General features: G+C 40.1%; 1 protein-coding gene across 1 annotated transcript in view; it reads right to left on the reverse strand.

Annotated features, from left to right (window-relative positions):
• Positions 1–26,333, reverse strand: part of LOC104672653 (phospholipid-transporting ATPase FetA-like) — a 54,350-nt gene that overhangs the window by 21,519 nt on the left and 6,498 nt on the right. Inside the window, exons 2-7 of the mRNA XM_030920339.1 lie at positions 19,432–19,628; positions 17,518–17,726; positions 13,987–14,030; positions 6,254–6,416; positions 2,544–2,732; positions 1,721–1,836 (exon numbers count right to left, since the gene is read on the reverse strand). Coding sequence (XP_030776199.1) covers positions 1,721–1,836; positions 2,544–2,732; positions 6,254–6,416; positions 13,987–14,030; positions 17,518–17,726; positions 19,432–19,628 — 918 coding nt within the window. The remainder of the gene's footprint in view (positions 1–1,720; positions 1,837–2,543; positions 2,733–6,253; positions 6,417–13,986; positions 14,031–17,517; positions 17,727–19,431; positions 19,629–26,333) is intronic.

Below are 26,333 nucleotides of genomic sequence, written 5' to 3' on the forward strand. Positions count from 1 at the left end.
TAGTCATGAAGTCTTTGCCCATGCCTATGTCCTGAAGGGTATTGCCTAGGTTTTCTTGTAGGGTTTTTATGGTTTTAGGTCTTACATTTAAGTCTTTAATCCATCTTGAGTTGATTTTTGTATAAGGTGTAAGGAAGGGGTCCAGTTTCTGTTTTCTGCATATGGCTAGCCAGTTTTCCCAACACTATTTATTAAATAGAGAATCCTTTCCCCATTGCTTGTTTTTATCAGGTTTGTCAAAGATCAGATGGTTGTAGATGTGTGCCATTATTTCTGAGGCCTCTTTTCTGTTCCATTGGTCAATATATCTGTTTTGGTACCAGTACCATGCTGTTTTGGTTACTGTAGCCTTGTAGTGTAGTTTGAAGTCAGGTAGCGTGATGCCTCCAGCTTTGTTCTTTTTGCTTAGGATTGTCTTGGCTATGCAGGCTCCTTTTTGGTTCCATATGAAATTTAAAGTAGTTTTTTTTTTTTTTTTTTTTTTTCTAATTCTGTGAAGAAAGTCAATGGTAGCTTGATGGGGATAGCATTGAATCTATAAATTAATTTGGGCAGTATGGCCATTTTCACAATATTGATTCTTCCTATCCATGAGCATGGAATGTTTTTCCATTTGTTTGTGTCCTCTCTTATTTCCTTGAAAAGTGGTTTGTAGTTCTTGAAGAGGTCCTTCACATCCCTTGTAAGTTGTATTCCTAGGTATTTTATTCTCTGCAGCAATCGTGAATGAGAGTTCACTCATGATTTGGTTCTCTGTCTGTTATTGGTGTATAGGAATGCTTGTGATTTTTGCACATTGATTTTGTATCCTGAGACTTTGCTGAAGTTGCTTATCAGCTTAAGGAGATTTTGGGCTGAGACAATGGGGTTTTCTAAATATACAATCAAGTCATCTAGAAATGGAGACAATTTGACTTCCTCTCTTTCTATTTGAATACCGATGTGAAAATCCTCAAGAAAATACTGGCAAACAGAATCCAGCAGCACATCAAAAAGCTTATCCACCACGATCAAGTCGGCTTCATCCCTGGGATGCAAGGCTGGTTCTACATATGCAAATCAATAAATGTAATCCATCACATAAACAGAATCAATGACAAAAACAAACCACATGATTATCTCAGTGGATGCAGAAAAGGCATTCAATAAAATTCAATACCCCTTCATGCCAAAAACTCTCAATAAATTAGGTACTGATGGAACGTATCTCAAAATAGTAAGAGCTATCTATGACAAACCCACAGCCAATGTCATACTGAATGGACAAAAGCTAGAAGCATTCCCTTTGAAAACTGGCACAAGATAAGGATGCCCTCTCTCACTACTTCTATTCGACATAGTATTGGAAGTTCCGGCCAGGGCAATCAGGCGAGAGAAAGAAACAACAGGTCCTATTCTAAAGCAAACTCCAGGTCAGACTATGGAAACTTCTGAATCAAGAACCAGGGAACTATTCTGATTGTTGTAATACTCCCATGGACACAATCCTCATCATGCCTCTGGGGTACTGTCACACTCAACTCTTTCATATAGAAGTTGGCAATGTGGTCGGCAAAAATCCCACAAAATAAGATAGTTTTATTCTTCTACCAATTAAAGAGACACAGACATCATTATACAGCCATATAGAAACACGATGGCCCAGGGACACATACGTGGCTACATATCCAGATACAGGGAACTACCCGCACCTTCCTTCTGCTGCAGCCTAAACACTTACATCTAAATGTTCCATGGTCACATCACAGAGGGAACTACAGGATGGATGAAGCAGTTCACAGATGATGGTGTCTGCACCCTTGCAAAACAACATTATCCGATCTTCAGGTGTCCGCACTAAAGATAAGCAAATTAAGCAAAGTAACTATATCAGTCCCTTATTATAACTTGTCTGAGCCAATGAGGGATAATAGGAGGCTATTCCCCATGACATTGTTTCTACCCTTAATAGAGGCTAAGTACTCAGTGAGTGGTCACACAGGATAAATGATGTGGCGAGGGCTGCTAAAGTGAGAGAGGAACTTACAGAGCCAGTTCTTCCATGGGTTCAGTGCTACCCATGGAAGAGTCTGATGTAGAATCACATTTAGTATCTCCAAGTCCCAGACCAAGGCTCATATCTAGTAATGCCATGGGTGAAAAATGACCTTCCTTTTTAGTATGAGGGGCTCAAACTAACTGAGAGAGACAGTATGAATTTCCCCTGTATGTCTGCTCCCATCTCTTATTCCATGTTCAGGCTTTATAAATTTATTCTTTGCCCTCACCTTGGCTTTGAGGGTGCTGATAAGCCACTGCTCAGGAACACCAGGGACTTAGTGTGGACTTAGCATATGGTAGCAAGCCCACATATGTGTGTAAGAGAAAAGTTAAAGGATATGTGAGAAAATAGGGATGGCTGCATGTTTGTATTTGAGGCACATACCTATGAGAAGGTATGTGAGTGGGAGAAAGCATGTGTCTGTAGGTAAAAAAGAAAGGCAATGTGTGAATACGTATGAAGGACAAAGAAGGGAAGAAGGCCAACTAGGAAGGGCACCCACCAATAACAGACATCCTCTTGCGCACATTGTTGAAGTCCAAAATAGTCAGCAGTTGGTAGACTCTGGTTTTCCCCATTTCGACCACTATGACTGTCTCAGATGTGCGGGAACGGAACACAAAGCCAAAGTTCCTGGCAGCAGTGACCAGGGCACCTTCATCTGGTGACTGAGCCTGGTACACCAGCATGCCTGACAGGAGAGAAGAGGGCAACCGGAGCCCACAGAGATGAGTAGCTGAAGTCCACCCAGAAGTGACACTGTCTTCTAAGTGGTTTATATAAAGATAGAGCCCAGAAAGGGGCATGTTTCTTTAAAACTACCTGACAAGTCTGGCTCTACAAGGCCAGACTGCATAGAATATATCAGTGTTTTCTCCTTTCCTTTCCTTTATTTTATTTTATTTTATTTTATTTTATTTTATTTTATTTTATTTTATTTTTTTTGAGACAGGGTCTCACTCTGTCACCCAGGCTGGAGTGCAAGTGGTGTGATCACAGCTCACTGAAGATTCAACCTCCCAGGCTCAAGCAATCCCCCCACCTCGCTCTCCCAAGGAGCTGTGACCACAGGTGTACACCACAACTGGCTTTTTTTTTTTTTTAAAGATGGGGTCTCCCTATGTTGCCCAGGCTGGTATCGAACTTCTGGGCTCAAGTGATCCTCCCTTCTTGGCATCCCAAAGTGCTGAGATTATGGGCACGAGCCACCACACCTGGCCTTCATTTCCATTATTTTCAACTTACTTTACAGAGGTATATGGTACATACAGTGTATACAAACAAACTCATCAGGCAGTTATTCTTTGACTTTAGTGAGTAAAGATGGCTCAGGAAGCTTGTTAAAAATGCTAGTTCCTGGATCTCTCCCAAACTTAACTGAATCCATAATCACAAAATCTGGGAGGAGGGCCTAAGAAAATGAATTTTTAACAAATCTCCTGAGTGATTCTCATGCAGGTGGTCCTGCATAAGTGCTCCTGAATAAGACTAACCACACTTTTAAAAACACTGCTGTAAGAAAATAAGATTGATGATTTAGTAAACTATATATATATAGTTTATATATATATATAGAGAGAGATATATATATGCAAGTGTTGTCATCTTTGAAAGTCACCCTGGGAAGCTAAATGACTCACCTTATTGAATCCGTCTTTCAATCTGATATTATTCAAGATATTTCTGGAACTCCTTTGTTAGAATATTATCACAACTTGAGGTATATTTTAGATTATTTCTCTTCTGAAGGTTGATTTGATTTTTAAAACAGTTATGCATCATTAGAGTCTTATGCTTGTGAATACGGTAGGTGGGGAATATAATTTTAGGTCAGATACAAGATATATCTACTGAACAACTGAGATTAGTTTCTTGTGTGTTTCCTGGTCTGTTACTTGGGGCAGTAAACAAGGCCAAGGCCAAATATGCTTCAAATAATATAGCAGCTTGGTGGAATAGCAGCAGGTCAGAGAAGCATGAGGTGAACGCGACATTGGGTTTTTATCTCTGCTCTTCTTAGCTGTAGGATTTTAGGCAAGTAACTTAAGCTCCCTTAGCATCAGTTTCCATTTCTCTTGTTCTGCCTACCTCAGAGGGCTGATGTGAAGACTATATGAGATAATACAAATGAAAGCAATTTGTAAAACTGTAAAGTGATATACAAATATAGGGTGTCACTACTGATAGTATTAAGAGTACATTGACTTTAAAGGATGTGATTCATTTGGTTGTCTAAATTCTTTTTTTTTTTTTAATTTGAGATGGAGTCTTGCTCTGTCACCCAGGCTGGAATGTAGTGGCACGATCTTGGCTCACTGCAACTTCCGCCTCTCGGGTTCAAGTGATTCTTCTGTCCTCAGCCTCCCAAGCGGCTAGGACTACAGGTGCGCGCAACCATGCCTGACTAATTTTTGTATTTTTAGTAGAAACGGGGTTTCACCATATTGGCCAGGCTGGTCTTGAACTCCAGACCTTGTGATCTGCCCGCCTCAGGCTCCCAAAGTGCTGGGATTACAAGCGTGAGCCACTGTGCCTGGCCTGGTTATATAAATTCTTACTTGTTAAGGAAAAAAAGTCTTCTTAATTAATTAATTTATTTTTTGGGACAAGGTCTTGCTCTATCACCCACACTGAAGTGCACTGGCATGATCTTGGCTCACTGCAACCTCTGCTTCCAGGGCTGAGGTGATCCGCCCACCTCAGCCTCCTGAGCAGCTGGGACTACAGGTGCACACCACCACGCTTGGCTAATTGGTTTTTTGTTTTGTTTTGTTTTTACTTTTTGTAGAGACAGAGTTTCATTATGTTGCCCAGGCTGGTCTCGAATTCCTGGAGTCATACAATCCACCTGCTCAGCCTCCTGCTACTGGCATGAGCCACTGCACCCTGCCAAGTCTTAATTTATAATCAATTATTTCTCATTCATTGTTTCTAAAGAGGTTTGGATAAGTTAATGGATGACATAGCCAGATCTGGTTACTAAAAAAACTAGGATCGTGGAGATATCTTCAAATTGTGAAGCAACAAGAGGATGACAACTCATCTTTTAGGAGGCCTTGTCAGAGATAGTGGGGCTGATCTGGAGGGCAGAACATCACAGAGTTTCAAGATCAGAAGTTCCCACGGCTATGCTTTCAGGGACCATTCTTTTTTCTTTTTCCTGCCACCCTCCTCAGGATTTTTTTTTTCCTAGAGATAGGGTCTCTCTGCCACCCAAGCTGGAGTGCAGTGGCACGAGCATAGCTCATTGCAACCTCAAACTCCTACCCTCAAGCCATCCTCCTGCCTTAGCCTCCCAAGTAAGTGGGACTACAGGCCTGCAGCACCATAGCTGGCTAATTTCTTTTCTTTTTTTTTTTTTCTTTCCTTTTCTTTTCTTTCTTTCTTTTTTTTTTTTTTTTTTTTTGTGACAGAGTCTCACTCTATCGCCAGGCTGGAGTGCAATGTCACTATCTTGGCTCACTGCAACCTCCACCTCCCTGGTTCAAGCAATTCTCCTGGCTCAGCTCCCCGAGTAGCTGGGATTACAGGCATGCGCCACCACACCCAGCTAATTTTTGCATTTTTAGTAGAGACGAGGGTTTCGCCATGTTGGTCAGGATGGTCTTGATCTCTTGACCTCATGATCCGCCCGCCTCAGCCTCCCAAAGTGCTGGGATTACAGGCGTGCGTCACTGCGCCTGGCACCTGGCTAATTTTTTATTTATTTAAAAAATTTTTTTTTGTAGAGACAGGGGTGGACAGGGGGAATCTCACTTTGTTGTCCAGGCTAGTCTCAAACTCCTGACTTCAAGCAATCCTCTTGCCTTGGCCTTCCAAAATGCTGGGATTATAAGCATGAGCCACTGCTCTCAGCCTCAGGGATCATTCTATAGTTAGTTACCAGAAAAGTTTCTCTGAAAATGTAGAGCACCATAAAAAATTAAAAGAAATAAAAATAATCTGAAGCTCCCCAGACAGCACCAAGTTTGACTCCTACTGAATGAATGAATCTTCTTTTAAACCAAGTGTTTGTTTTCTACTTGAATACCTCTGGTATTAACAGGAGCTAACACTTACCTTGACTATCCATTCCATTGCCAGACAAAGCTACCTAATAGAAAGTTCTTTCTTAGATTAAGCCATTGCAAAGCATATTAAATCACCCCTACCTCCAGCCTAGACTCCATGACATATTCTCAGTCCATGAAGCTACCTTAGGCCTCTCCTCACCTTCTACTTTTTCTTCTGACATCACGGTATGACACAATGAGAGTGAGCGGAAAAACAAGTGCACCCAGTGATCTCCCTTTTTCACTGCTTCCACCAAAGTCTTGTCATAAAATGAAAACTTAGGATCAGCCAGTTTGTTGTAGGAGAAGTCAACCTTTTCTTTCTGGAACACATAAGCCAGAACAAACTTCTCAGCAGCAGCTTGATACTTTTCAGATCAATTTGGAGGCAGTTTCTGGAATGTGATGAGAACTCCTAGGAGGATGGCAAGGAAAAGCAAGATAAATGAAGGAGATCCTGTGCTGGTTTCTAAGGCCCCTGTAGCTCTGACCTGGATCATCTATTTATTGGGCCAGAAAACATCCTTCCTACAGGAGACAAGCTGGGCACTGTTCAGCAGACCCCTCTTGGGCTCATTCACTCCAGCTATTCTGAATGGTTAATGGCTATCTTCAAACTCTGCTCTTCTAGGTCCCAAATCTATGATAATCATACCTGAGGATAATCAAAACAGAGGGAGTAATAGCTCTGTATTTGTAGGTGGTGTCTGGAAAGAGCATTGTTTCTGGTTGTCCGTTGCCTGATTTTGGGAACTGAGTATGGAGTACAGTCCTACATACAGTGGTATCATTGTGTTACACTATTCCTCTCTGGCCCCACCAGAGTTAAAAGGAGGCTAGGGAAGAATATTGCAAGATAGAGCAAGGCCACATGACAAGGAAGCTTCAGTACATGCTTGTTGTTCACAGACTTAATTCCTGCTTGACTTGTCAGCATACCTGATTCTTCCTGCCTCTAACCCTCATGGTCACTGACTTTGCTGCTTGTGTTCCTATTTCAGTCCTTCCTTCAATCTTGTGCATAGTCACTAACCATTTTCCTGGCTATGACCTTGGCTCCTTTAGCCATTGACTCTGATTCTCCATTTCAACTAGGCTGCTTGCAGCCACCTTGGGCAAACACTTTTTTTCTGGCTCAGCTTGGCCCTAAGACTTTCTTTCTCTTTTTCTTTCTTTTTTGTTGTTGTTGTTTTGTTGTTATTGTTGAAACAGAGTCTCAGTCACCCAGACTGGAGTGCAGTGGTGCAGTCTTGGCTCACCACAACCTTGACTTCCTGGGTTCAAGCAATTCTCGTGCCTCAGCCTCCCACGTAGCTGGAATTACAGGCATGTGCTACCACGCCCAACTAATTTTTGTATTTTTAGTACAGACGGAGTTTCACCATGTTGGCCAGGGTGGTCTCAAACTCCTGGCCTCAAGTGGTCCACCCACCTCAGCCCCCGCAAAATGCTGGGATTACAGGCGTTAGTCACTGCACCCAGCTGGCCCTAAGACTTTCTTTTCTCCACTCTGGAGTACAATGTTATGAACACATTTCTCCAGCTCATACCAGAACTCTCAAGGATCTTTCTCCAGTTCTCTGTATTTGTGGTGTTACTTGGGCTGGGCCCTACTACGTCAAGTACAGACACAATTTTGTTGCTTGGTGCTATGTTGGGGAAAGGGAAGTTTATAGTGAGGTATACTGGCTCTTTTCTATATCTTACTTAGAGGGAGTTTGTCAGAGCAGCAAGGAGGTATGCTCAGGTCCAGAACCAAGCCCTAGACTTAGCCAACAATAGAGTTATAAGCTCGAGGAAGTTCATGGTTTCAGCAATTTAAGATGACCCATTATATAGCATATGTATCCTAAGGCTTTTCTAGAATTGAGACCTTACAGTGACACATTCTTTGAAACTAGAGGCTAGTGAGTAAGGAGAGACAAGGATGGAAAGGAAGGCATGAGCCAGATCCTGCATTACTATCTTATTACCAATAAGGTGTCATAGTGATTTTCCACCAGAAGTGATGTGGATTCCTGTTGGAGAAAGTCCTCTGGTAGCAGCATGAAGAATATATTGGAACTAGCAAGATGAGAAGCAGGGAGACCAGTTAGGAGACCACTTAGTGATTCACAAGATAAATGATGAAGTAGTGACAATAAATATTAAATTAAGGGGATGGATTTGAAAATATAGAGAGTTAGAATTGATAGGACATGGATATAAGGAGTAAAAGAGAAGAAGAGTTAGGAATAATTTTATATTCCCTAATTGGGCCCCTGGATAGACAGTGAGACCATTCACTGAGATAGAATACCCAGCAGGAGAAGATTTTTTGACAGACTGAATTGGAGATCGTGAAGACGTACAGGTAGTAATGAAAGCAGGCAGTTGTACATATAGTTTTGAAGCTCAGGAAAGAGGTATGAGCTAGTTTATGATCTCCCCTTTCAGATAAGTAATGTTTGAGAACAGTGAACCCGTCTGGGTTCAGGACTGAGGCAGGACTGGCTGAGAGTTGCAGAACAGCATGATCTGAGAGGCAGCACTCATGGATAACTCTGAAATTGAAAGCAAGACAACCAGTCAAACAATGCTGAAAAGCAAGTCCAAGTACTAGACAAAAGGACAGAAACTGAGGATGACACCTGAGAGGAAGTGGATTCAGAATGGAGGGTAGAAGGTAGCAACTGAGGAAACTCTTGAATTGTTGTGGTATAGCTATAACATAGTTTTTAATAGGATATCTTTAGCTTTGGCCATGGATGGGAGGGAGTTATCCAGGTTTCCTTGGTTACATGGATTTGGAGGTTATCAGTACACAGGTAGTAAAGCCATGTAAATATATAAGATTACATGAAGAGACTATATAGATGGAGAAGAGGTTAAATAATAGAGCCCTGAGGGAACATCAGCACCCAATGCAATGAGATGAGAAGAAGCAATCAGACAAGAAGGAAAAACAAGAAGAAATTGTTATTCAACGGAAGTTAAGGGACAAGAGAGCTTTAAGAAAAAGGGGAGTTTAAGAGTGCTAAAATCCACAGAGAAGTTGGGTCAGGATTTAATATCAAAGTAGTCATTCATGACCTTGGCTAGGATAGTTTCAGTGAATATGATAGGACAGAGTCTGAATACATAAAGCAGGCTGAAGAATGAATGAAAGGTGAGGAATTAGAGACTCCTATAATTGCCTGTTTACTTCTGTGACTCCTCCTCTAGGATGCCAACTCTGAAGGTAGGAATTAAGTCTGTTTTGTTTTCCCTGAACGTTTTGTACTTACTCAGGGACTGACATATGGTAGACACTCAATAAATATTTTGGACTGACTGATGGAGACAGATAATGGCTAGAGGGGAATGCAAGAACAAGGTAAGGTTATAAGTATTTTTAAAAATAGAATACAAAAAAATATTAAAAATGTATTGTTAGTGGTTACTTCTGGTTAACAAGCTGTGGCTTTTAAAAACCCATTTATTTCATTTAAAATTATTATTACTATTTTGAGACAGTCTCACTGTGTTTGAGACAGAGTCACTGGAGAGCAGTGGTGCACTCTCAGCTCACTGCAGCCTCCGCCTCCCAGGTTCAGGTGATGATTGTGCCTCAGCCTCCTAAGTAGCTAGGATTACAGGCATGGCCACCATACCCAGCTAATCTTTGTATTTTTAGTAGAGAAGGGGTTTTGCCATGTTGGCCAGGCTGGTCTCAAACTCCTGGCCTCAAGTGATTTGCCCACCTTGGCCTCCCAAAGTGCTGGGATTACAGGCATGAACCACCATGCCTGGCCTAATACTCTCTTTTTTTAAGAACAGTTTCAGGTTTACAAAAAATCTAAGCAAAGTACAGAGAGTTCCTGCATACTCCCTCTCTCACCTCCACCCTACAGTTTTCCCTATCAACATGTTGCATTATTGTGGTACATTTGTTACAACTGATGAACCAATATTGCTACATTATTATAAACTGATGGCCATAGTTTGCATCATCTTTGACTCTGTGTTGTGTTTCATGGGTTTGACAAGCACATAATGTCACGAATCCACCATGACAACATCATACAGAATAGTTTTACTGCCCCAAACATCCCCTGTGCTCTACTGCTTTATCCCTCTCCGCACTCTCTCCAAACCCCTGGTAACCACAGATCTTTTTGTATTTACTGCCTTTATCGTTTTCCTTTTTGCAAAATGTCATATATTTGAAATCACACAGTATTGTGTGATTGGCTTCTTTCACCTAACAATATGAACTTAAAGTTCCTCTGTGGTGTGTGTGTGTGACTTGATAGCACTTCTTTTTATTGCTGAATAATATACCATTGTATGGACATACTAATGTAAACAGTTGAGCTGAGGCCAGGCATGGTGGCTCATGTCTGTAATCCCAGAACTTTGGGAGGCCGAGGAGGGCAGATCACTTGAGGCCAGGAGTTTGAGACCTGCCTGGCCAACATGGTGAAACCCCTTCTCTACTAAAAATACAAAGATTAGCTGGGTATGGTGGCCATGCCTGTAATCCTAGCTACTTAGGAGGCTGAGGCACAATCATCACCTGAACCTGGGAGGCGGAGGCTGCAGTGAGCTGAGATTGTGCCACTACACTCCAGCCGGGCAATGGAGCCAGACTCTGTGAAGAAAAAAAAAAAAAAAGAAAAAAGACAAGCTGAGGGGAAAGAATCATATAAGGGGATATTCAGATATTAAGAAAGAAAGAATACAGGATTGACTGAGGTTACTGAAGAAGTAGGAAGGGATGGAATCTAGAATATATAGATTAGTACTGACGGAAAAAGTTATACCTTTTTTGAGACTGAAGGAAAGGAAGTAAAGGCGGGTTAAAATATATGTACAGAGGAGGATATTTAGCTGATAGTTTGGATTTTTCTCAGTAAAATAGAAGGAAATATCATTTGCTACATACTGGGGAGCCAGGGGAGCATGGTAGAAGGCCTAAGAATGGTGATTGTTTAGAAAAGCTGATATGGAGAATAAAATATGAAGCCAATTACAAAATGGTGAAAAATTTGCCAAGTAGCACTGGGACAGAGGACAGTGGAGTCTCTGAATTTGTAATGGTTTTACGATCTCCAAAATAGTGCTCAACACTCTCAGATTAGAAACAGAGCAGGGTCAATGGCTTGGTTAATTCAAGGTTGAGATTTGTTTAGTGATTAAAGAGAAGAAAAGGAGAACTAGTAAGGTACTGAGGATGCTTATGATCTCAGGGTACAGACAGGCAAGCTAGGAAAGGAGGTAAAGTTGTAAGGAATTGATAGACTGGAGAAAAAGGAAAGCAAAGGGTTTATAAATCTCCATGAGATAAAAAAGCGGGAATACTTAAAAAAAAATCTCAAGTACTGAGCCATGTACTGAGAATATGGAGGAATAAGTTTTGTGATCAAAGATTGTGAAAAGGAAGTTTATAATTCCACAGTAGTACAACTCTGGACAATGACATGGTAATATGGAAATGGGTGATACAGAGAGATCTTCTGAAGGATTCTTTCAGATACCTGAAAGAGTCCACAGTGATAGGTCGTCCAATAAAGATGACAATACCCCCCAAAACACTAGCAGTGATTGGGAGGGGAGGGAGAAGTTTCAGAGCCCTCAGTGAATGGGATGTAGAAGCCAGAAGCTTCCTAGATAGCAACAACAAGAAGAGTTAAAGATGATTATAGCCAGAAGTCATAAGCATCACAGGAAGAAAGACTGTGTAGGAGAGAAAAACTAATGGTTAAACATGGCACAGGATAATGAGGGCAACACCTTTGGGCTTATCATGTCCAGAGTTTATGGTATGCAGAGTATGAGAGAGATGGAAGAAAAAGGAATGTTCTCAGGGAAAACCATGTTTCAGTTAATGAAGGGATTGAGGCTACAGGTAAGTTTGTTTATAAGAGAACAAAGAGTCCAGTGATTTAGTGAAAAATGTGTTATGGTCAATCAGTCGTGGACAGAAGAGGGAGAGGAAAGAAACTCCAGGAGGGATTTACTCCCTAGAAGCTATAACTTTGCCTATATTGCCAAGGTCATTAGCCGAGCCCTGGAAGATGATTTAAGGCAAATCACTGAATTTCCTTCCCCTTCCCAATCTCTTTGGATGGATAGGGGTAAGAATTGGAGTCAGATGTTTGGTATATAAGTCAAGTGGCTGAGAGTTTGGAATTGGGTCTAGCAAGACAAGGATAAGGTGAGAAATACCCTGAAGGCAACAGAGGAACCCTTATGAAGGGATACTTAAAAACAAACCCATAAACAAAAGCTGGGTCCAACACTAGAGAAAACAGTAAAAATTAACCAGCTAGAGATAAGAAGAATTAATAGGAAGATATTTTTATAATTTTATAAAGACTGTTGAGTATGTCACAGATCCTTAAGTTATAAAGGAAAATGACTGATAGATTTGATTACATGAATTAAAAACTTCTACACAAAATATTATTTAACAAATTAAAAACCAAAAGACAAAATGGGAAAAATAACTGTAACATATGCACCAGACAAAGGAAGAGCTGGTATTTTTACTGTATAAAGAGCATTTTCAAATAAGAAAAAAAGGCCAAAGAATATGAATGGACAGTTCACAAAGTAAGTGTAAATGGGCAATAAAGAGATGATAAGGGGAAGAGAAATAAGCACATAAAAATGATCCAATCTAATTAGTAATCAAAAAAGGTAAATTAAATAATTAGATACTATTTTTCATCAATTAAATTTCAACAGATTAAAAATTGTTAATACCAGTTCTGACAAGCATATGGGGGGAAAGAAATTGTCATATATTTTTGATGGGATTATAAAGTTATGCAAATCTACCTGGAGGGCAATGTGGCACTATCTAATGTATTAAAACATGGCTACCTTTTGACCAACAAATTTTACTTCTAGGACTTTATTCTAAAGAAATAATTATCAGAAAAGTAGACAAAATGTATGTGCCATAATGATTACCAAAATGTCATTTGTAATCACAAAAGAAAATGGAGGCCGGGCGCGGTGGCTCAAGGCTGTAATCCCAGCACTTTGGGAGGCCGAGGCGGGCGGATCACGAGGTCAGGAGATCGAGACCATCCTGGCTAACACGGTGAAACCCCGTCTCTACTAAAAAAATACAAAAAACTAGCCGGGCGAGGTGGCGGGCGCCTGTAGTCCCAGCTACTCGGGAGGCTGAGGCAGGAGAATGGCGTAAACCCGGGAGGCGGAGTTTGCAGTGAGCTGAGATCTGGCCACTGCACTCCAGCCTGGGTGACAGAGCGAGACTCCTTCTCAAAAAAAACAAAAAAAAAAAACAAACAAACAAACAAAAAAAAACAACAACAAAAAAAAGAAAATGGAATAAAAATAAGAAATTAAATAAATTAAGGTACACTGATAGAATTGAATAGTAGACACCCATTCAAAATGATGATGTAAACCTAGACCTACTGACATGGAAAGATGATGACAATAATAGTGTCAAGTGAACAAAAGGAAACTGGAAATAATAAGCATACTATGATTTTGTCTCCCCCATCTTCTAGATCTAGATGTACATATGTGTGTGTGTATATACATACGAAAAGCATAGGATATACTCCCTAACTTTACATTGGCTATCTGAATGGGCTGGAATACTTTTAACTTTCTTCACACATTTCTGTATTATTTAAATTTTTTTTACAATGAGCATGGATTATTTTTTAAAGAGAAAAAGCCAATAAAGCTATTTTTGTTTAAAAAGAACAAACGAAGATCTTCAGAATTAAACATAGGTCATTTACATAATGCCTTCTGATATTTCTGATATTACGGGGCCAATAAAAGCTTTAATATTTCAGTGGCTAAGGGAGTCTCAATTTGTGCTTCTCTGAAGCACAGCCTCACTCAGCTCCCACATGCATTTCCCATGGAGCTGTAATCACTTACCTCAGAGACTGTCACCCTCTGTCCATCCTTGTCATAAGTATCACCTGTTGGTAAGTGAACACAGAAGAGACTTGGCAACGGTTTTAAAGGAGGGTTTGAATTTCTTTAAATTATGGTTAAAAAAAATATATATATATCACATAAAACTTGCCATTTTAACTATTTTAAATGTAAAATGCAATGACATTAATTATATTCACGATGTTGTGCAACAATCACCACTATATGTTTTCAACATTTTTTTCAGCACCCCAAACAGAAACTTCCCATTTCTTCCCACCACCAGCCCCTAGTAACCTCTAATCTATTTTCTGTCTCTATGAATTTGCCTATTGTAGATAGTTCACATAAGTAGAATCATAAAATTTTTGTCTTTTTGTGTTTAGCTTACATCATTTAGCATAATGCTTTCAAGGTTCATCCATGTTGTAGCATGTATCAAATTTCTTTTTTTTTTTTTTTTTTTTTTTTTTTTTTTTTTTGAGACGGAGTCTTGCTCTGCCGCCCAGGCTGGAGTGCTGTGGCCGGCTCTCAGCTCACTGCAAGCTCCGCCTCCCGGGTTCACGCCATTCTCCTGTCTCAGCCTCCCGAGTAGCTGGGACTACAGGCGCCCGCCTCGTCGCCCGGCTAGTTTTTTTGTATTTTTTAGTAGAGACGGGGTTTCAGCGTATTAGCCAGGATGGTCTCGGTCTCCTGACCTCGTGATCCGCCAGTCTCGGCCTCCCAAAGTGCTGGGATTACAGGCTTGAGCCACCGCGCCCGGCCCAAAAATATATACCAACCTTAACAGATGGTTCTTTTTTTTTTTTTTTTTTTTTTTTTTTTTTTGAGACGGAGTCTCGCTCTGTCGCCCAGGCTGGAGTGCAGTGGCCGGATCTCAGCTCACTGCAAGCTCCGCCTCCCGGGTTCACGCCATTCTCCTGCCTCAGCCTCCCGAGTAGCTGGGACTACAGGCGCCCGCCAGGTCGCCCGGCTAGTTTTTTTTTTTTTTTTTTGTATTTTTTTAGTAGAGACGGGGTTTCACCATGTTAGCCAGGATGGTCTTGATCTCCTGACCTCGTGATCCGCCCGTCTCGGCCTCCCAAAGTGCTGGGATTACAGGCTTGAGCCACCGCGCCCGGCCTCAAATTTCATTACTTTTTTATGGATGATTCACATTCCATTGTATGTATATGCTGTACCACATTTTCTTTATCCATTCATATGTGGATGGACATGTGGGTTATTTCTACCTCTGGACTTACATGAATAATGTCACAATAAACATTGGTATACATGTATCCGAGTTCTTGTTTTCAAGTTTTGGGGGTATATACCTAGGAATCAAATTGCTGGGTGATATGGTGATTTAAAGGAGGGGCCTTAAAAGCTTATTTATTCTGATTCCTTCATCCTAGACTTGCAGTCAAGTTGCCCCCAGTCTCCTCAGGCCACCTAGCTCCCAGTGCCCAGTAAGCTCCTTTCCCTAAGCCAATGGTAAGAAGAGGTTTGCTTGGGCCTCAACTCTTCCCTCCTAAGTGAGAATAAGATGAAGCTAGAAGTGAAAGGCTTCACACCTCAGAAAGCCCTCCAATCATACGAGTTACCCAGAAGAGATGTGGACTTAGTTTTAGAGCGTTTGGGATTCTTGACCAGTGGATGACAGACAGAATCGGGGTAGAAGACATGTCTGATGCCAAGCATGGAAACACTCATGGTCCTTTTCAACTTTACCCAGTATATGGTCAGGTCTTAAAATGAGCCAGAGAATTAAAAGGCTCACCCAAATCAACTCATCCAAAAATAAGCCTTCAGAATTTATATAAATGAAAATTTGTTTGACATGGTTACCAAACAAATAATAAGAAATATAGGAAATAACAGGAAATATTAGAGTGCTCTAGTTTTTTTTTTTTTTTTTTTTTTTTTTTTAGACAGGAGTTTTACTCTTGTCATCCAGGCTGGAATGCAGTGGCGTGATCTTGGCTCACTGCAAACTTCACCTCCTGGGTTCAAGTAATTCTCCCACCTCAGCCTCCGAAGTAGCTGGGATTACAGGTGTGTGCCATCATGCCTGGCTAATATTTTTGTATTTTTAGTTGAGATGGGGTTTCACCATGTTGGCCAGGCTCGTCTCGAACTCCTGACCTCAGGTGATCTGCCTGCCTCAGCCTCCCAAAGTATTGAAATTACAGGCATGAGCCAACGCTTCCGGCCTAGCTTTTTTTTAATTCAAAAATTTCAATTATTTATTGATATGAAATTTACTTAACATATAATTATCCATTTTAATGTGTACAATTTAGAGGCATTTAGTGCATTTATAATGTGCAACTACCACCTCTCTCTAGTTTCAAAACTTTTTCGTCATCCCAGAAAGATTATCCCATGTGTTCTAGTTTTTTAGATGTGATTACCTTCTTCTGTTAGCTAGGACACTGGGTATGAGTGTTCATACACATGAGGACTTTATCACAAAAACAAGCTTATGCTTAAGGCATAAGATAAATAAGGGACTGGGCCTGGGAGACACTGATCAAACTCTGACTACCCTTTGATGGTTTCTCTCAATAATATTTATTGCTCTAAAGGGGAATCAGGAAATTAGCAGCTTCAGTAATACATTGACTGCTCCATTTAATTTATCTATTTTTAATTTTATTATTAATTGACAAATAATAATTGTATATATTTATGGATACAATGTGATGTTTTCATATATGTATACACCATGGAATGATTATATCAAACTAACATATTCATCATCTCGCAAACTTATTTTTTTTTTTTTTTTGAGACGGAGTCTCGCTCAGTTGCCCAGGCTGGAGTGCAGTGGTGCGATCCCAGCTCACTGCAAGCTCCGCCTCCCGGGTTCACGCCATTCTCCTGACTCAGCCTCCCAAGTAGCTGAGACTACAAGCGCTCGCCGCCACGCCTGGCTAATTTTTTTTTTGCATTTTTAGTAGAGACGGGGTTTCACCGTGTTAGCCAGGATGGTCTCAATCTCCTGACCTTGTGATCCGCCCGTCTCGGCCTCCCAAAGTGCTGGGATTACAGGCTTGAGCCACCGCGCCCGGCCGCAAACTTATTTTTTTATAGTGAGAACACTTAAAACTCTTTTAGCAATTCTGATATATGCAATGCATTATTATTAACTAGGATCAACATGCTGTGCAATGGATCTTGAAGACTCACTCCTCCCGCCTAACTGAAACTTTGTACCCTTTGACCCACATCCATCTGATTTAAAATGGGAGTGAAACTGCGTATATAGACATTAGGAACTCCTTGAGGACAGAGACTAAGTCTTGTACATCTTGGTATTCTCCATGCCCAACACAATAGATTGTACCTATAAGATGCTAAATAAATGCTTTTTGGTTAGAACTGTTTGGGCTGGGTGGTCTTTGCTTAGAGAATAGAGACAGTTGTGAGAATAGGAGGTAAATGTGAATTCCAGAGGCTTATAGATTTAGAGCTAGATTCGTCTTGAAAACAATTTGCAAAGTAAAAATTCCCCAGGACTTGGGGAAAGCAGGAAGACATGCATACCATAGAGCTTCCCATTAATAGAACATTTGTTGAAAATCATAATGTTCTGAGTCAGAGTCCCTGTTTTGTCAGAGAACACATATTTGACTTGGCCGAGCTCCTCATTAAGGGTGGTAGTACGAGCCTGTGCTGGTGTGTTCCTTGGTGCATAAAACATCTTCCGATCCCAGTTGATATATAAACTGTTGCCCAATCTTATTATTTCAACACTAAGGAGAAAGAAAAAGAATGGTTCTGCGTCAGAACAGGACAAGCAAATATAACATCCTGGTTTCTTTCTTAGCAGTTCTGTGGTAGATCAGGGCTAGCATCTGAAAATTAGGGTGTCTTCCTTGGGATTCTACCCTTCTGAAGGACCCTTCCCACCAGCCAACCCATGGTAATGCTGACTTTGGCCATTATCACTCAAGGCTTTACCACCTGCACCCAGATACACTTGATTAACTCTTTTGAGTGATACCTGTCTTTTATTCTTTTTTTTTTTTCCAAAATGTATCCAGAAAAAGTTACAATTTTGGAATTTCTGCAGTAATGCAAGGTGTGATAGAGTAACAGTTAACTTATAAAAGGCTGTGTTGGCCCAGTTGGAGGATTATTGCTCCCGTCACATGGGGAAAGACAGAGGAACTTGACACACTCAGAGTTTATTTCAGAATAAGGAAAGAAGCTATGGAAATTAGGAATAGTTTACGGGCTGAACCTCTGATAAATTTCCAGGCACAGTCAGCCTGCCTGTGGTGTGCCTCCTCCCACAACAATCTCTTCTCATTTTAAAAGAGTTTTCCCTATTGCCTTTGTCATACTCCTCTTCTGCTCTAAACAGCATCCATTATAGATTCTTTATGGCTAATAAGCATGTTCATTTTAAAACAGTGAAGACTTTTAAGGGGTCTCCTTCTTATCATCATTCATACTTAATGTGTTTTAGTCTGCTTTATTATAAGGTGATTATTAGTAATCCCTGTCTGAGACAGCTGCACTGAGAGATGGGGATTTTTTCCTTTGAGGTAAAGAAGGAGGTGCTCAGGTCCTCATCATCGACTGATTATTGATAATCTCTATGCCTGGAGTTGGGACTCCTCCCATCCTTTACCATATCCAGCCACCACAGCAATCTCTCTAAACCTCAGCACATAGTAGATACTTAATAAATATTACTAAATAAGGTAATCTAGTTACATAGGGTACTTTTTTTTAATTGCCAAAAAGCCCCGGTACAGGGTTTAGAAAGCCTCGAAAGGAGGAAACTAAAATGTATTTGGGTGTATGTATGTGTAAGGAAATGCAGAACCTAGAAAAGGATGATCAGAGTAGGGTAAATACTTTTTTCCACTATTTCAAATTTTCATTCAAGGTGCTTATGAAAAAGAGTAAGAAAAATCCTTCTTCTTCTCTTCTACAACTTTTAGGAATTGAACTTAGGTCAAAATTACACTTATCTACCATCTGTCACACTGTTTCTGTGGGAAAATGCATTCTGAATTCTGATTAATTGACTTACAAGTGAATGTTTGGACCTATCTCATTGGTAAACTATGGGCTGCCTGGCCTATCTTCCTGGGGAACCTACCCATGTGTCAGCATCACCAAATTTGTGTGTATGTTTTCTAGTTATTTCATGTGTTTGTATGTCTTATTTAGTCACTTACTTTTTAAGTTATTTGAGGGCAGGGATAATTTTCTTTTTGTATAAACCACACAGTGTCTTCCTAGCACAGTATTCTGGACATGGAAGGCATTTATGCAATCTCTAGATATATCTCAGAGCATTTTGTACACCAGGTACTGTGGAGAGTAAGGGGTTAAAGAGCACAAGTGTATGCTTTTTAAAAGTTCACACTCTGGTTGGGGAATTAAGTAGACAGTATGAAGTCAGCTCCTCCCCCACACCCCAAAGTGATCAAAGAAGCCTACCTGACATAGAGGGAAATGGGCACCATGGTATTGAGAATAATGAAGTAGGACCAGAATATGAGGATGGCAGAGACAGCTGATGAAGAGACATATTTTTCCCACGGCAGAAAAATCTGGAAGTGGTAGCCTTTCTTGTTCTGCCAAATGCCATGCCCCACTGCTAGGACAAAACATATGATGCCTAAACCCAGGAAAATCTATAAATGAAAAAAAAGAATTAAGTGAACATTTTATCCAAGATGTGTACTGCTTCATTCAGTTCTACAGTCTAGACCCTTATCTCTCAACAAAGTGTCCCTCTCCTAGGAGGGCGGGGAGGCCCTATAGTTCACAGGCTCTAGGCAGCAGTACATAGGACAGAAAAGAAACTCCAGTAGAAGCCCTCCTTGGACATATTATTTAATATTTACAATAATCCTCTTTTAATAATAGATGAGGAACTTAAGAGTGAGAAAGAATTTTGTCTAAAGTCTCTCAGCTACTGAGTAGAGGAAACAGGTTTTGAACCAGTTCCAGAACCCAAGCACTTAATCATTCCATTATTGAAGCTGCTTTAACAGAAGTCTAAAATGTGTGGGGCTTAGCAGTTAGCGGGTGGGTGATAAGGAAACTGATATAAAAGGCTGAAAATATGGTAGTCATGTTAACATTAAAGAATTTGGTAAAACTGAAAGGTAGACCATATGCCTACTGAACCTTGCAGCTCTAAGAGAAGTGGTTAGAAAGAATCAAAATATTGTGTATTGGCTGCCTTTGAAAGGTATTAAAAGAAAGAGTTGGCTGTGTGCAGTGAGTCATGCATGCCATCCCAGGATTTTGGAAAGACCAGACAGGAGGATTGCTTGGGGCCAGGAATTTGTGACCAGCCTGGGCAATATACTGAGACCCCATCTGTACTAAAAAAAATTTTTTAAAGTTAAACGAGGGAAAGAATTAGCCAATTTGTAGGCAGAAATGAGAAGGTACAGAAACATGGGGCATCAAAGAACTATGACTTCTAGACATTAAACAGGAAGAGATAAGATTGAGACCTTAAGCAAAAAAGGCCCAATAATTACTGTCAACAAAGTGACTCAGCCTTTAGGCAAAGTTCAGGTTAAAGGTGATACCTTCTTACCCATGACTATTATTCCACATAGCCTCAACTTTCTTGCCATTAAGTTAGAAGGGCACGGAGGGGCAAGGAAGCAAAGAAATAGGACAAACTCAAAAACTATGTCTAGGAAAGAATTTTTGGGGGCAGGGGGTTACTGACACATGAAACTAATTGGAAGCAAACAGATGAGAAGCCTTATGGGTTTTGGAGGAATGGTATTACTAGGTAACTATGAGCCTGGTCTAAAAAAGCCTGCGACTGTTTGGAAATCCTTAAAACCACACTGGGCAGGAAGCAGGTTACAAAAGCTGCAGTCCCTAAGAAGAGTATACTCCCCAACATCCACTTCAGGGTTGGTCAGCAAGGATAAAGAATGAGGGAAAACTTCCAGAAGTGGAGCTAGAAATCACTGAGAGCAATGAATAAAGGAGATCTTCTCACATCTCCAGACCAAGAGGAACCTCATTTAGATCTGATGGAGAGAACTGTGCATCAGTGAGAGATCTTGGACTCTGAGTTGGATGCAGTGACTGGGTAGGATTTGGGGGAGATGATGAGGGTGTTCCATATGTGGGAGGAAAAATGAAATGGATATGATGATCAGAAGGGTAGATTGTGGCAGCGATAATCATATGTATTCATTAAATTCTATTTTCTTTTCCTTCTGAGCACATATCTAGAGCACATTTCCCCAGCTCTCTTGCAGTTATATGTAACTGTTCTAGCCAGCGCAATGTTGGTGGAAGTGATTATGCTACTTACACGCTTGGCCCTAAAATGCTATCATGTGTGGCCAGGTGCAGTGGCTCATGCCTGTAATCCCAACACTTTGGGAGGCTGAGGTGGGCGGATCACGAGGTCAAGAGATTGAGACCATCCTGGTCAACATGGTGAAAACCCATCTCTACTAAAAATACAAAAATTAGTGGGGTGTGGTGGCGTGAACCTGTAGTCCCAGCTACTTAGAAGGCTGAGGCAGGAGAATCGCTTGAACCCAGGAGGCAGAAGTTGCAGTGATCCAAGATCACGCCACTGCACTCCAGCCTGGGCGACAGAGTGAGACTCCATCTCAAAAAAAAAAAAAAAAAAAAAAGTGCTGTGTGAGTCTTCCTATTCTCTCTTCTTCCCCATTTGCTGGTTGAATGCAGGGAATCCAGTAGAAGATCCTGAAATCCAAGAGGTTGGTGGGGCCATTAGCTAGAATGGCTAGAGTGTTCTTGAGTTATTGGTGGAGCAAGCTGCCCCTCCCCACAACAACCTTCATTGTATTGTCACATATCAGTGAGATTTTAAGGCTGTTTTTTATTTTAGTTATCTTACTTTGACTAATACAACTATACTACTCATAATTCCAGATTAATCTGATGCCCTCTATTTTTGATTATTTAACATTTAATTATTAACACACATAAAGACATATGCAGAAATCACAGATATATGTTGATGAATTTTCCCGAAGTAATCACACTAATGGAACAAATACCCAGAACAAATAAATAGAACATTCTCAGCACCCAGAAACCACCCTATGTCCCATTTCAGTCACTATCCCCCTAAAATTGCACATATTTGAAGTATACAACTATATACTAGACATACACACACACACGCATACACACACCTATCTGTGAAACTATCACCATACTCAAGTTAATGAAATATTCATTATTCCTAGGTTTCTCGTGCCCCTTTGTAATTCTTCCTTCCCACTTCTCCCTTCCCCTGGTCCTCAGGCAACCACTAATCTGCTTTCTGACACTTTATGATATTTGAAATTTTTAGATTTTATACAAATGGAATCATATAGTATGTACTCTTTTTTCTGGCTTCTACTACTTAGCATAATGACTTTGGGATTCATCCATGTTTTTGCATCTATCAATCATTCATTTCTTTTTAATACTGAATAGTGTTCTATTGTATTGATATTACACAATTTGTGTACTAATTTTTCTTTTATTGAACATTTGGATTGTTTCCAGTTTTTGGCTATTACAAACAAGGCTGTATGGAACATCTGTGTACAAGTCTTTTCATGGACATAAGCTTTCATTTCCTTTGTATATATCTAGGAGTAGAATCACTGGATCCTATAGCAAATTTATCTTTAACTTTTTAAAAAACTGCCAAATGTTTTCCAAAGTTATTATGCCATTTTACATTCCTACCAGCCCGATATGTCCACATGCCTCTAGAGACAACATGATGTTATTGAACCACTTCGAAGTCTACCCAACAGTCTTTACATCTACCCAACAGTCTTCACATCTACCCAACAGTCTTCACATCTACCCAACAGTCTTCACATCTGTGACCTTGGTCACAAAGTATGGCTGGCTCAAAGCAACCCATCCCCATTGCTAGATAATGGGAGGGCTCATCTTTGTAGACAAGACTAGAAAAGTAGGAGGAATAGGTCTAACTGGGACCATTTCCAGAAACTGAGATTTTAAATTATTTTTTATTATGGAAAATTTAAAACACCAATTAAAGTATATAAATAGGACAACAAACTCCCATGTACCCATGTACCCATCACCCAGCTTCAACAATTGTCAATTCATAGCCAGTCTAATTTCATCCAAACCTCCTCTTCCCCTGCCTTCCCAGAACAAATCTGTCACATTATGCAATTTCATCTATAAATAATTTAATATATAGCTCTAAATGGTAAAGATCTTATTTTAAAACATAATCAAAACCAGTATTACTTAAAAATTAACACTAAACGCTTAATATTCAATATCAAAAACTGGTATTTGAGAGTTGAGTGAGGGGCCGGGGAACAATAAAACAAAGGAGAATTGGGACAAAACACATAAAATCTGCTTTTATTCCTAGCCAAATCCAGATTCATGCTGAGTAGCTCAGCTTTTTGTGATGAGGGTTTCTCTGGGGCCATGCAATCTTTCCTTCTCAATCTTATTCCCACTTCTTTATCTTTCTCTTCAATTAATCATGTGAAAACAAAGCTATTCTCATGGTTCAGATAAAGCCTCAGTGAGTTACTGATCTGCGTCTGAGTTCTACTGCTCACACTAAGCCACCAGAAAGGAAGACCACTTCTCATCAGCCCAAGCCCCAGAAAGCAGGGTTTCCCCCACAGCCTGAATCCTGAAGGTGTAGGGCATAGTGTTTTCTTTCTTCATTGCTAGAGCTTTTCCTGCCATCATGAGGCCTTCAGAGCCCTTGCAGATGTTCTACATTTCTTTTTATTGTGATAGGGATTTTTAGTACTTAGTCTTTAAAGCTTCACTTTACTTCCTTTCTATAAGGAGAAAGAAACAAGGAATCATTAGTTTGTTTGGTTATTGCTACAGACCCTAGAGATAACTTAATACCAGACCTAGTCAGACCAAAGAAGTGCAGACAGCCTCCCATTTAGCAAAAAGTGGCTTCAATAAAGAGTGAAATAAATAATTTTGTCACTCTTGACAAAACTGACCTAGAATCAAGGCCACTGGTCTCATAAAGGTGCTCCCTGGCCTCATAGGCAGCCTGTCAAAAGAAAGCACTCCTTGGGGCCTTTGACCCTTCACATCTGTGCTTTAGGTTGTGCCTTACCCCAGAAGGAGATCCTGGATCTCTGGCACCATTTCAATTTCATGCACTTTGCTCGTTTGTCTCACAAATACACTCCTCGTTAACAGATCATGATTTAGAAGGCATTGTCACTGGAAGTTCTGGTCACTGGGGAGAGAGAAGGGATCTAACCCCCAGCTCAGCTGTGAGCTCATCAGGAAGCAGCTTTGCTAAACGTGCTTCCTGTGTCTGCCAGATTTTCTTCTAAGAGCCATTTCCAAAAAATGGGGGAAAATGAAGTGTTTAAGTCAGGAAGGATTTCTGGTTCAGCTTACTTCAAGAAATGGAAGTGTTTTACCTATCACTACATCGGCAATGTCCTGGCACAAATACCACAGAAACAAAACTGCTGAGCTGATAAGAACCTAGCTAATTCAAGGATATTTCTTCATTTAATACTTCAATAGAGATTTACTAAGAGCTACTTTGTGCAAGGCACTTCCAAAAATATGAAGATGAATATGGTGTAATTTCTACTGTAGAGGCTCATAATCTGGTGGCTAAGACGTTCATTCATTTTTTTCACTCTCTCAACAAATAATAATGAAGCTCCCGTTATATGTCAAGGATAGTTCCAGGGACTTAGGGACACAGTGGTGAAAAAAGACAACATCCTTATGGAAAGAGGTAGACAACAAACAAGAAATGAAAAAAATACCATTTAGTGATAAATGCTCTGAGGAAAATAAAACAGGTTAATAGAATAGAGGGTCTTGGTGGGGGTGTTAGAGACCTTTTATCTGAAAAGGTAGCACTAAGTGATGAAAAAGAAGCAAGCCATGCAAAGACTTGGGGGCAGACATTGCCAGCAAGGGTAAAGGTCCTAGGGTAGGAACAAGTTTGCTCTCTTACTTGACTTGTAGTTTTCCTGGGTACAGATTTCTAGGTCAAAATATGTTTCACTAAGAAATTTGAAGGTATGACCCTACTGGTTTCTAGGACCCAATGGTGCTTTTGAGAAATCTGATACCAATCTAATTCTAATTTTTGTTAATATCTTATTTTATTTCTATAAGAATTTTAAAGGGATTTCTCTTCTCTATAACTAAACCTTTCTAGTTGGACCCTCTGTTTAAAAACAAATTATTTCTCTCATATTTTCTATCTCTGTGTCTTTTTGTTTTATGGTCCAGGAGAGATTTTAATCCTTAAATGGGTTTTAAAAAAAAATTAGCAATCCCATTTTTGCTTCCCCAAATGCTATTTTGTCGTTGTTCTTAGATATTTTTCTTCTTTCCCCCTTTTAAAGCAACCTATTCTTACTTTATATATGTGTAATTGCTTCTTTTCTCTGAGAATAGTCATAAAAATGTTTTAAAGTTCTTTTCTCTTCCCTGAAATATAATTTGTTTATTCTAGGTTCAGGTATTTTTTTTTAAGATGGGATATTGCTATGTTGCCAAGGGTAGAGTGCAGTGGCTATTCTCAGGTGCAGTAATGGTGCACTATAGCCTTGAACTCATGGGCTCAAGTGATCTTCTTGCCTCAGCCTCCTAAGTAGCTGGGAACCACACCCAGCTTCCAGGGTCAGTTATTCTATTTGTTCATCCTCATCCACCTTTTTATGCTACTTGTTTCCCTCTAGTCCGCTTAAAAATATACGTAAAATAATAGTTTGATTATTATAGGTTGCTGGAGTAGATTTCATTTCTTTTGGTTAATTTTGTTTTCCTAACAGACCACTCCTCTGAATGGGAAACCATGAGTTCTGTGTAGGTAGAAAGAATATGTTGTTTAACAAATTTCACCCTAGGGTGTACAAGAAACTTGCAGGCAAACTCAAGCCCCCCAAATTTTAAATTAAGTGGGTTTTACTCTAAGTGCTGACACATTTACAAGCCTTAGTTCTCTGCAAGCAGGTTGTTAAATTTATTTCAAAAGCAGTTCTTTTATTTGGGACTGGTTATTAATCCTTTGTCAGACGGACAGTTTGCAGATATTTTCTCCCATTCTGTGGGTTGTCTCTTCACTTTGCTAATTGTTTCTTTTGCTGTGCAGAAGATTTTAAACTTAATGTGATACCATTTTGTCAATTTTTGCTTTGGTTGCCTGTATGCTGGGATTATAAGGAGCTCAAATAACTCTATAGGAAAAAACCTGATAGTCCAATTTAACAATGAACAAAAGATCTGAATAGGTATTTCTCAAAAGAAGACATACAGATGGCAAACAGGCATATGACAAGGTGCTCAACATCACTGATCATCAGAGAAATGCAAATCAA

This window comes from Rhinopithecus roxellana, chromosome 16 (assembly GCF_007565055.1).
Source record: "Rhinopithecus roxellana isolate Shanxi Qingling chromosome 16, ASM756505v1, whole genome shotgun sequence".
In the NCBI taxonomy this organism is placed as follows: Eukaryota; Metazoa; Chordata; class Mammalia; order Primates; family Cercopithecidae; genus Rhinopithecus; species Rhinopithecus roxellana.